Raw genomic sequence first — 12,017 nt, forward strand, 5'->3', positions numbered from 1 at the left:
GATATTAATCCTTAAAGGCAGCAGACTTTCATAGACCAATCAGATGTAAGTTTTTGCATTTTTACAGCAATACAAGCTTGTATTGTTGTTGTGAAAGTTCTGACTTTATCAGAAGTTCAAGGTAGATTTTTGGTGTACTGATCTGTTCTTCATATAGCATGACTTATAGACTGTGCTGGAGATGGCAGCTTTAATAAAATTAAATTCATATCGTCATATTGGGTATTGCTAAAAGATTTGGTTTTAGCAAGGAATAAATGTTCAGTTATGATACTGTTGGGGACATTTTACATCCAGTAGAAACTGTGACTTGCTATTCATCCCAGTATTGTGATTATAGAATTATGAAATCATTTAGGTTGGAAAAGACTTTTAAGATCATTGAATCCAGCCATTAACCTAGCACTGCCAAGTCCACCACTAAACCATGTCCCATCTACACATCTTTTAAATACCTCCAGGGGTGGTGAGTCAAGCACTTCCCTGGGTAGCCTGTTCCAGTGCTTGACAACACTTCCAGTGACAAAATTTTTGCTAATATCCAGTCTAAACACCACCACCAGTGCAACCTGAGGCCTTTTTCTCTCCTTTAGCTTGTTACCTGGGAGAAGAGACCAACACACATCTCGCTACAATCTCCTTCCACGTAGTTGTAGAGAGCAATAAGGTCCCCCTGAGCCTTCTCTGCTCCAGACTAAACAACCCCAGTTACCTCAGCTGTTACTCACCAGTCTTGTTTTCCAGATCCTTCACCAGCTTTGTTGCCCTTCTCTGGACCTGCTCCAGCATCTCAATGTCTTTCTTGTAGTGAGGGGCCCAGAATTGAACACGGCATTTGAGGTGTGGCCTCACCAGTGCCAAGTATGGGGGGCATGGTCACCTCCCTACTCCTGCTCCCCATACAATTTCTGCATGTGATTGAAACAGTATCCAATTTAAACCTGGAATTTGCTGGCTGAGGGTACAGAATGATAATAGCTGACTCATATTTCCATCTTGAGTTGGTTTATATCTTAGCAGTGAGGTTTTTATAAGCCTTTTCAAAAAATTCATCATGCTTGTTACTATTAAATAGTGTTGACTTCCTTTAGTTTATCTACTGAAAGAATAGAAAGTTGTAAGAGTACTTAAAATGGTAAAGTATAGAACATATATGCATGATATTAGCTCCTTCAAGAGTTTTATTTACAAATTCATCACAAATGTTATCTGGGGCTTTATTTTGGTGGGCATTTGTTTTTTAACACTTTCCTTAAATCCCAGTTAAACTGTTTCTTTATTTGAAATAACACATAATTGGAATGGAAGTACCTAAATTACAAGCATTATGGTGTGAAGGCTGTTTGCATGGCAGAGCTCCTCTTCATAAAGGAGAAAATAGTGGGGTTTTCCCTGAAAACTTTTGTCTGTTATTTGCACTAGAAGCAATATAAAACATGTAAGAATGTAAAATTGTGTATTTTGTGCACTGCCTAATATTCTAGTTAACAAAACAGTGTGCAAAAATGTAATTTAAAAAAAAATTAGCAAGATGACTGGAAAGGGGCTATAGGGATGCTGGGGAGAGACTCTTCATTAGGGACTGTAGTGATAGGACAAGGGGTAATGGGTTCAAACTTAAACAGGGGAAGTTTAGATTGGATATAAGGAGGAAGTTCTTTACTGTAAGAGTGGTGAGGCACTGGAATGGGTTGCCCAGGGAGGTTGTGAATACTTCATCCCTGGTGGTGTTCAAGGCCAGGTTGGACAGAGCTTGGGTGATATGGTTTAATGTGAGGTGTCCCTCCATGGCAGGGGGTTGGAACTTGATGATCTTAAGGTCCTTTCCAACCCTAACTGTTCTATGATTCTATGATTTACCTTTGCATATAACAATGTGGAGCGGAAATGGGCATTGACATGCTGTGAGTATTGCTAATAGAAAAGGGCATCAGTGGCTTTACTAAGGTAAGAATTGGAGAAATTATTGCTGAAGATCTTTATAATCTGTATAAGGAGGTTAGGCTAGATGCTTGTTTCTCATTCAGCCTTCTGGTCCTTTAACCTTCATCCTACAGTGATTCTGTCAAGAAGTATTTAAGACTTTACTATCTCACCTGTAAAGAAATTCCAAGCCAAGTTACTCATGATAATAATGCTATGATAATAATGCTTTTAAGTGTTTATCTTCCATGTGAAGAAGAAAAAAACCCTGACTTTCCACACTTGAGGGAAGTTTTGGCAAAAGCTTTAGGTGCAGGAGCTTATTTAATTCATGAGCTCCAAGAAAGTTGTCAACATTTTGCAAAGGCTATTTTTCTTGCATTCTCTTTTACTAAGCTAAAAAGCAGTATTTAAAGCTGAGGAAAAGACAAAGAATATGGAGTATCCTTTGATAATTGAAAGTAATCACAATAAAGACTTTAACAAAGGCTGTTGAGGATTGAAACTACCCCTCCTTTTAAAAAAAAAAAAAAAAAAAACTTTTATTTTTTTCCTAGGCTGTAATTTGTGGGATCTACTACACAGATTTTGCTGTGGCCAAATTGCATAAGATTTACACAATTATTTTACCCAGATCACGTTAAATCAATAAATCATTTGTTTCCCAAATCCAATGTGGAAATCTACTGATTTTATCTCTGCACTAGTAATTTGGCCACTTTAAATGCTACCAGAAATGGGACCACATGTATGTTTTCAGAGTAGTTTTAACACCGTTAGGCAGCTTTATTTGGACAGATGCCGTATTTTATTACCTTTCTTAAAATACAAACAGTGCTGAATAGCATTCTGTCTGAGGTTTTTTTTTTCTATCAGCTTCCTGAGCAGCTGCTAGGCATTTTCTTCTTAATATGATCTAGGATTCTGTGCTGCCAGTAGATAGAAGCTGAATGTAAATGTTTTCCCTTCCCCCCCAGAAGCTCAGATGCAAATAAGTGGTCTGTAAGCATAATAAACAGTTGCCTTTTGCCATAACTAAATGCAGAAATCAGTAATGCAGTATAAAAGCTGTTTTAAAGTGAAATGACAGATCTAACAAAAATCTGGCACGCTTATTCAGCCCACTTGTCAATTTTCTGTATTATTTTTCACCTGAATGATAAAAATAATCTGTGGTGAACTATGGTGTGAGTTAATTGTGAGGAATTTCACGTGCTTGCAAAAGAAATAAAAGCAGATCTGTTTGCAGTGCCACACAGAGTTTTGTGGTAATATTTTCAGAACTGGAGTAAATGAATAATAATAGTTAACACAAGAGGGTTTAATTACCACTAGGAAAGTAACTGAATTTTTTTTTTGAGAGGACAAAGCTACGCTATGTTCCTAACTAAATAAAATGTCACTGGATAATCTTTTTCATGTTATGTTTTAGCTCCTAATGTTCTAGAAATCAAAAATCTGTAGTTTTGAATTTTCGGATAGATTCCAGGTCTCATAAATGGCGTAGCGATCATATCAGCCACAACCAGATGCAGTGTATGGTGGCATGCTGTAGTTTTCTGTTTTGCTTTGTCTGTGCACAGCTGTTCCATCAGATGCTCTAATTTTTTCTACAGCTGATAATTTTATTGTGTAGTGCATGAAATGAGATGAGAAGGAACTGATGTTGACATACATCATCAGAGTGGAATAAATTAAACTAAAGGATATTACCTTTGTTATATGACAGAAAAGTTATTCATGTTTCCACAGGAGAAATATTAATGAATTTACTTTCTATTTCTGTATGCAAAAAGAATATCTCTGCAATCTTTCTCTTGGATTCTTTTTCATTGAGTGTCATATTCGTATCTCCTACACTGATATTGGGTCCATAATGCAGGGGAGCCTAAATTTCCTTGCAAAATTAGTGGAGGTTTGAGAGAGCAATCAGAACACTTAACTGGGGATCATCTTCTTTTCATCAATTCTATAAAGTCCATACCCTCCTGCCTTCAGTGTTTTTACCAGATGTATCAGATCTGCTTCCCTTCTTGTCAATTCTCTTTTCATAGGCAGCTGGACCCTGAGCAGCAAGATCATTAACTTGAAGCCTTGGTTTTCAGAGGTTGTTCAGATTTCCTTCCCTGGGCATCTTTGCTTTGTTTCCATTCTGGTTTAGTTTCACTCTTTCCTGTCATACTGGGTTATTTGCACTGTATAACATTCTTAGGTATCCTTGCTATCTTCAATCCAATGTTCTTCATTATTCTGAAGAGCTGGGGGATGAATTCCAAAGATGTATTTAAACCACAGGTAAAATGACTAAACCATGTTTTAAGTGTGTTCAGTGAGAGACTTTCTTGATGCGTTTGGATATAAGAAGATAACTCTTCACTTTCTAACAATGAATGCTGTGAAATACAGAGAGCTAATACCTTTCTTGCCTTGCATGATCAAGTATTTCAGATCCTTGACAGTTCTCCAGTTAGAACTGTTTTGACATTGGGTTTTTTTTTTGCCATTTATCTCATTTTTGAGCTAATTTAAGTTCTTCAAGGAAATCTGCGAAATTTCTACACAAGGAGAACTGTAGTACGAATTGGATTTGAGGTCTTCAACTTTTGTGTAGAAAACACAATAACTTTGCTCAACACCAGGTGGTGTACAATATCTGATTAATGCTGTTGTGATTGATGTGATTTGGAGCAATGGCAAATGCTTTTCAGGTTACCAAGGAAACAGTGCACTAGGGGCATATCGGGGTATGAATATACATACATATGTATGTATAATGATTTCTTAAAATATAAGAGAAACAAGATTGGAGTTGGGCTAAATATCCATATGTATAAGTGAACTATACCCAGCCTAGCCCTTCCCATCCGCAATGAAAAACTTTTCACCTGCTCTAACAGAGTCTGAATTTTGTCCATATGATTTCTTACCAACCTCCTGTACTCTCAGCTGGCCACATCACTGGTATGGTTTGTTTTGTCTTCTCATCTCCACCAAAAATAATTGCAATTAATTCATAAAAGTTGCTTACAGGGTAACCGCAGAACAAGTTCTACTACCAAAATAATTAATGTACATGCCATTAAATACAGACCTTAAAATAGAATAGACTTCACAGTGTTTTTCCTTGTAAGATTTGTTTATGTACTCAGTTCAAGATGTGTAGGTGAGCTGTTTTTCGTAAGAGAATTAAAGTCTTGTCAGAGTATCACATGCTCTGGAATTGCCAAAATAATAAAATATTAGTGGAGGTAAGAGGAAAAAGGTAAAAGTTGTCATGTAATTAGATCCCTGATCTCTTTAGGGCAGTAGCCTGGACTGACAGCACTTAGGACAGATTTTTCAAGCTTTGATTTAAAAACCACCAAACTTCAAGTAAATTTGTTCCGTTAAATAGTAACATGATCGTAGGGGGAATTTCTTCCAAAGCTGAAAGGACTGATGACCTTGTTATTCAGTCTGTGTGTGTATGTTATTTGTGTAAACTTAATCTAAAGTTAGTTATGAGTCCTCTGAGTTGCTTGTTTATCTCCAGTTGTTCAGCGTATATGAAGAGTTTGCTCTTGTTTTCTCCTTGATCTGTATGTTGGCACATGATATGCTGCAGTAATGTTGAAGGTTAGGATAGACTAATCTGTACAAGCTGCATCATCCTGGCACCTGCCTTATTTAAATAACAAAAAGGCATGCATTTTGTTTTTGTTAATCTCAGCTGTAATTAAGTATACTGTTTGCAATTTATTTGTGTACTGCAGATATAGAATCATAGACTAGTTAGGGTTGGAAAGGACCTTAAGATCATCAAGTTCCAACCCCCCTGCCATGGACAAAGACACCTCACTCTAAACCATATCACCCAAGGCCTCGTCCAACCTGGCCTTGAGCACTGCCAGGGATGGAGCATTCACAACCTCCCTGGGCAACCTATTCAAGTGCCTCACCACCCTAACAGGAAAGTTATTATTCCTTGGTTCTAGAGGGATAAATATTGGAAAATTATTATATTGCATTTTGTATGTCTTTTCTCGCAAACACAGGAAAGAGCATGATTGATTAAGTTGGTGAATATTGAAAAATGGTTGTATTTTCAGTCATTATGGTCATTATGAAATTACTGTGCTGAAATAAAACATTTTATTATGCTATATTGGTTTATTAGAGTTTGTTTCTTCAGATTTTGGGTTAATAAACTGTATAAATTTGTATCAGGTTAAGCGATGCATTGTAATGAGACTTACAAATTTCTCCCATAGATAGGGACATTCTGTGTCCACTCTTTCTTGTGTACCAGTGAAGACAGCATTGTGTTGAAAGAAGTGAAAAATTAAAATGGCAGCAAATACTGCTGATTGATGTTTTTCTGAATTGGCATTTTTTTCTCATTCTTTTTCCAATTAAAGCCTCAGTCTATCCTCGATTATATTGAGATAATTTTGATCCACCATGTTATCATAGTACAGTTACACATCAGTAATAATTCGCTAATGTTTTTAATGGGTATTTGTTTTTATGGTTTTTGTTTTGTTTTGTTTCATGGTTACAAATCTTTATTGATTTCTGGTGGTTGATACCCTTCCCAAATACATAAAAAAAATTGAGGTGGGTTGGGCTAGTATTTTTGAACTTCCACTGAATTTTTTTGAGTTCTCAGGAATGTGTATGTACTGTATGAAAATGCAAATGTATGTAATTTTTAAGTAGTAGTTACTACTATGATCTGTTTTAATGTCTTATTTTGTCCCATTTTTCTTTTTGTTTTCAGGTCTGGCAGTTTCCCTTCAATTGCTTCATGGAGACATAGAACAAATTAGGAGAGAGTATACATCCAGGTTTACCCATGGAGTATCCATAACAAGGAAACTAGGTTTTTCCAATATTATAATGCCTGGTAAGTTAAAAACAAAACAACAACAAAAAAAAAAAGGCAGGAAAACGAAAGAACTAATGAGAAATTATTTCATTTTCAGCTTATCTCCAAATTAATACTGTAGACTAAAACTTCTTATCTCTTTGGAGACTTTTGTGTTAGGGTTTTTTTCAGGTAGAAGAAAACTGTCTCCCAGTGGCCCTATTGCATTATACATTGTATAGTTACCAGGTTACATTGTATAATTACTAGTGTATAGTTACCATATAGTTACTAGTATATAGTTACTATAGTATACAATGTATAGTTACTATGGCATACAACCACAGCAGTCTTTTTTGAGAGATGGAACCCCACTTTGTAAAAGTGAGGATGACTGAATGCAAGACTGCTGAGCTCTACTCAGAGATAACCAGCAGAACATCCTGTTCATAAGAGCTGATAGCTTTCTAAATAAGGATTCACAGAATTTCACCGACACTGTACAGCTTCTGGTTTCATGAAGTTTGTGGGTCAAATACTGGAAATTAAGATACTGGAAATAGATAATAATAGGGATGTAGAGACTTTTTGCTTATATTCTATGACAAAATATGCAAATACTTAAACAGATGCTAAGGAAAGTAGAAAGACTGTGTCAGTATGAATGTGAAGAAGCAAATACAGAAAGAAGATTACTGAATTATCTATAGTTCTGTCCCTGAAATTAAATTTCTAAAAACTTTAATGGGGTGATGGAAATTATAAGGGAAATGTCTCTTTAAAGGAAAAGCATATTTGCAAGCAGACTAGTTTGGCATGATTATGATGTTGTGTTGATGTTGAGAAATGTTGCAGGGAGGAGCTCGCATCTTACTTTCAGCTGAGTACACACACAATGCCTTGACTCTCGCAAATGTAAATCATCCTCATGACTTGCAGATTTTTAACAGACACTACCTTCTTCTTATAAAGATCTGTCTTTTCATTCGTGTGTACCTAAATCAGAAATAAACTAAGGCTCTGAGGCAAGAATAAATAAGCTTCAGTACTTCATTAATCAAGGAGGTATAAATAGGCATTTAAAACTCATTACTGAGACTCAGCTTTATCTATGGGCATGGATTTCTCTTGAACTTCTTTCTGAAACTTGACAACTGAGAATTCACTCTTGTGTTTTTACTGCCAATTAAACATCTGTCCTTCTGCATCTTGTTCAGTATTACTAATCACTTAAAACATGCACAGAACTCAACAAAACAGTTTTAGAATTATTGTGAAAATACTCTGCTGGTGTAACTGCAATGTTTAGGACAATAAAATGTGTGAGTCACATGCCATTTCATTTGAACTTAGATTATGTATATTTGTTTAATGGAAGCATTCAATTGAAATCTTATGGCTTATTAGCTAGGGTTTATTTGTTGTATTACTGTTGGACATGTAATTTGAATCAAATGAGTACTGTAGATGATATGGCTGAAAACAGTGGAAGCAGTTTTACTGAACACACTATAACTCTCATTAAGAAACCTTTTTGCATTTATTTTTGATTTAGTGACGTTCTGGTCTGTTTATCAAATTTTCTAAGGTCTGTAAATAACTCTTGTATCCCTTCACTTTCCAGTTGTGAAATAATGTGATGTCATAAGCTGTGGAAAACATGTTATAGCAGAGTATTGTATAGCAGCTGCTGGAGGAATTTCTCAATTTCAAAGAATTGTGCAGGCTTAGTTTGTCCAATTTTTCTTTTTTATTAAAAATGTAATATATAGGTTTTGGTGTGCTGCTTTCTCAGTCCAAAGATATGCTCGCCTCAGCTTGGTAAAATGGACAGGTTTTTTATTCTCCCTTTTATTTATTCTGCATTTACTGACATGGAAGATATTTTTCCTACAGAGAAATAATCATTTCACTCTTGTGATGATGAGTTTCAAGGACTAACCAGAGCAGTATGCTCTAGGCACTGAAATGCCTGCAGGAACCTAGCTTTTGAAATGCCTTTTTCTTTTAAAGCTCCCCTTTAATTTTGTTACTCTTCTAGTGTCTTTTCAGAGATAAATTAGAGAACTTCATCTTTTGCCACTGGAAATGGTCATTAATTAGATCTTATTTTATATTTGTGTTGAAAGTAAGTTTGTAGCTATGGCTAATTAGCACTTAGTTTAGGGTACTGAACCAGACTGTATTGAATTATTCATTAATACTTCATGCCGCTAAACTACAGTATCTCTTTTGTAAGTCACTTATTTTAAGTTTCTTTCCTATTCTGGTTTATTTAAACTCTCTGTGACCTCCATTTTTCATCATATCTTTTCTCTTTGGACGTTTTGTCATTAAAAGTAACTAGGATCATCATACATGCCAAACCAGAATTTTGTTGACGATAATAATGCATGGTTTTTATAGAGCAATGCTTTTTATGTCAATGGAGCTTGACAGGGTGAAGCCACAGAATGCTGTTTCCAGGACCCATAGAATGTTTCAATGAACTCCAAGTGTTTTAGGAAATGAAGTAGATAGCTAGGAAAAAAGCATACATGATTCAAAAAGGCTGTGAAATAGGTAACTATTTTGGCTATTTTATTTTTTAAGGGCAAACTCTATGCGACAACTAGTAAACTTCCTTCCATCATCCTAGTTTGGCAGTCTGCAGATGCACAGGCCAATGGTCTCAGAAACCTTTGTAAATCATTGAAGGATAACTGTGCTTACCCCCTGAATGTCCGTATTCACCATACCTGAAAGGACAATCACATCATTACTTGGTACATAAAATTTGGCGTTTAATATTTACAAACATACTAGACTTTTTGGGCAGTACTTTTAAGTTTGATTAATGTGCATTATAGGTGATGGAATGTAAAAGCCCTTTTCTATTTTTCTATATGTACTTTTACCAGCTTTTTTTTCTGTTTTATGTAGGGCATTCTCATGGAATCTGTTTCCAAACTTCAAAGACAAAATCCGCTCAATATGAGATTCTAGTACATAAAGTAATCTCAGTACATAAAGCAATTCAGTTAGGCCTGATCCTTACTCCAGACAGCTTCACCTATGAGCATACTCTATGCATCTTTGTCTATAATATCAGTGAAAGTTTTTATTTAAAACCTTTATAGATGAGATTTTAAAAGGCTGTGTATCTTATAGAAGACAGCAGCTAGCCTCCAAATGTCTTAGTCCATAAATGTAATTCAGTGCATAAACAGTTGGCCTGTTGGCTGATATTGCAACAGATTATCATAGACGGATATTAATTAGCTATGGACACCCTTTTTCAGCTCATGATCCAAAATAGTGGCATTACCGCTGCTGAGATCTGACAATCACTTGCTTTGAATTTAAATCAGGGTTTATATTTCTTCCTGTCCATCCAAATTATTAAACTCTTTTGATATTAGAAAAGGTTAAAAAATTGATGAGTCATTGTTTTCTTTGTACTTTATCTTAAAAGGTGTATAATGCTGATAACTATGGCTAAACTGGTCAGTCCTGACTGCAAAGTTCTTGGTTTGTAACCCTTCACTCTGAATTTTTTGGTCCTCTTCTGTGATGTAATTTTGCAAATAACATAGCTAAAGACTACAGAAGCTACAGTATTCATTTCCATAACAGAATTGTCATAATTTCAGACTTATTTGTCAAACAATAAAAGTCACATTTTGTTTCTCAATGTTCTGTTTGGTTTCCTTAGAAGTTTCTGCTCATTCAGCAGATAGAATGAGCTGCCCAGGATGTTGCAGTGCTTCTAAGTTTCCTACACTAAGCTTTCATATGCTTAATTTAGGAAACATAACTTAAGCTTTTTTACTATCACATCTGGTTGCTTTGCATTTGACAGCTTTTAATTTCATTAGATGTCCTTTATCTGTCCAGTTAAATCTCATCAGAATCCTGTCTTTGAAAGCTACTGAATATACTCATTACTCTTTCATCTAGATTATTAAAAGGTTCTCTTTTCATGTGCAAGCACACACTCTCCAGTCCTTCTTGCTTTCTATTTTCAGAAGCTTTTAAAATGAAACTAAAACTAGAATCTTTGTCTTTTTATACAAATGATTTCACAAAATGCTACCCTCATCATAACATGCATTTTTCAATGATGTTATTTTGACTAGAAGCATATTCCCTCTTTCAGATCTTAGAATAAGAGTCTGGAGAGCAAAAATGTAATGAAAGCTATGTAATCTGTTCTCTTCATGGTGTCTGTATCTGTCAGTGAGCTTGGGCTTGGTGAAGAGCTATTGATTCTAGGAAAAGAAATTTATGTCACAGTATCACAATATCACAGTATGTTAGAGATTGGAAGGGACCTCAAAAGATCATCTAGTCCAATCCCCCTGCCGGAGCAGGAACACCTAGATAAGGTTACACAGGAACGTGTCCAGGCGGGTTTTGAATGTCTCCAAAGAAGGAGATTCCACAACCCCCCTGGGCAGCCTGTTCCAGTGTTCCGTCACCCTCACTGAGAAGAAGTTTCTTCTCAGGTTTAAGTGGAACCTCTTGTGCTCCAATTTGTACCCATTACCCCTCGTCCTTTCATTGTTTGCCACTGTCTGACACACTTATATGAATTTTTCCAGTCTTTTCTATCCTGCATGGAGTACAAACACCCTAAATTTAACACCTGCCATTGTTTGCTATTCTGATTTCCGAGAATCCAGATACATGTATTTTTCATTACTGAAAGTGATACTGCCTAGATATATTAGCTACACAAAATATTCTTAAGCAATTCCGTGTAGTAAAGACACCCTGAATTTTGACCTTTCACAAAACTGTAGTACTCTATAGGGAACAGCCTCTACTTTCCAAATCCTATTTTAATAGTTTTTTAAAACTTTGATCCTATTTACCTAAGGAATTATCATTTCCACAAGTCACTCGTGAAAACAAAGGTGACTACATGACTACATACTTCGTAGGACAAATGCAAAGAACTTCTAGGTTGTTCTTCTTCCCATCTCCTCTGTTTTGTTTTCTTGGTTCGTTAGGATCAGAAAGAAAAGAGAGAACTATGGAAAGGAAAGACAGAATTGAATTGGACTTCCCTTGATTTAAAGTCTCTTGACATGGAGGATGGGGAAAAGGGACTTCTTCAGTTTATAGGATTTGGAAGAGTAAGCTGGCTTTCTTTTGAGCATTGTATAAGTAGCAGTGATGCATGGGAAGTGTATACAAGGATAGTTATGGCTTCCATTAACCAGGTAAGGAGCACTCGCAAACTAACATGAATGCTTTAGCTCTG

At 35.8% G+C, this 12,017-nt stretch overlaps 1 protein-coding gene across 2 annotated transcripts in view; it reads left to right on the forward strand.

The window, feature by feature from the left end:
- Positions 1-12,017, forward strand: part of DOCK4 (dedicator of cytokinesis 4) — a 249,616-nt gene that overhangs the window by 137,038 nt on the left and 100,561 nt on the right. For both annotated transcript variants that reach the window (XM_061373099.1, XM_061373098.1), the window contains one exon: positions 6,683-6,808. In XM_061373099.1, coding sequence (XP_061229083.1) covers positions 6,683-6,808 — 126 coding nt within the window. The remainder of the gene's footprint in view (positions 1-6,682; positions 6,809-12,017) is intronic.

This window comes from Neopsephotus bourkii, unplaced genomic scaffold, assembly GCF_033783945.1.
Source record: "Neopsephotus bourkii isolate Nb327-2 ecotype Australia unplaced genomic scaffold, CSIRO-AGI_Nbou_v1 NB_1624, whole genome shotgun sequence".
Taxonomy (NCBI): Eukaryota; Metazoa; Chordata; class Aves; order Psittaciformes; family Psittacidae; genus Neopsephotus; species Neopsephotus bourkii.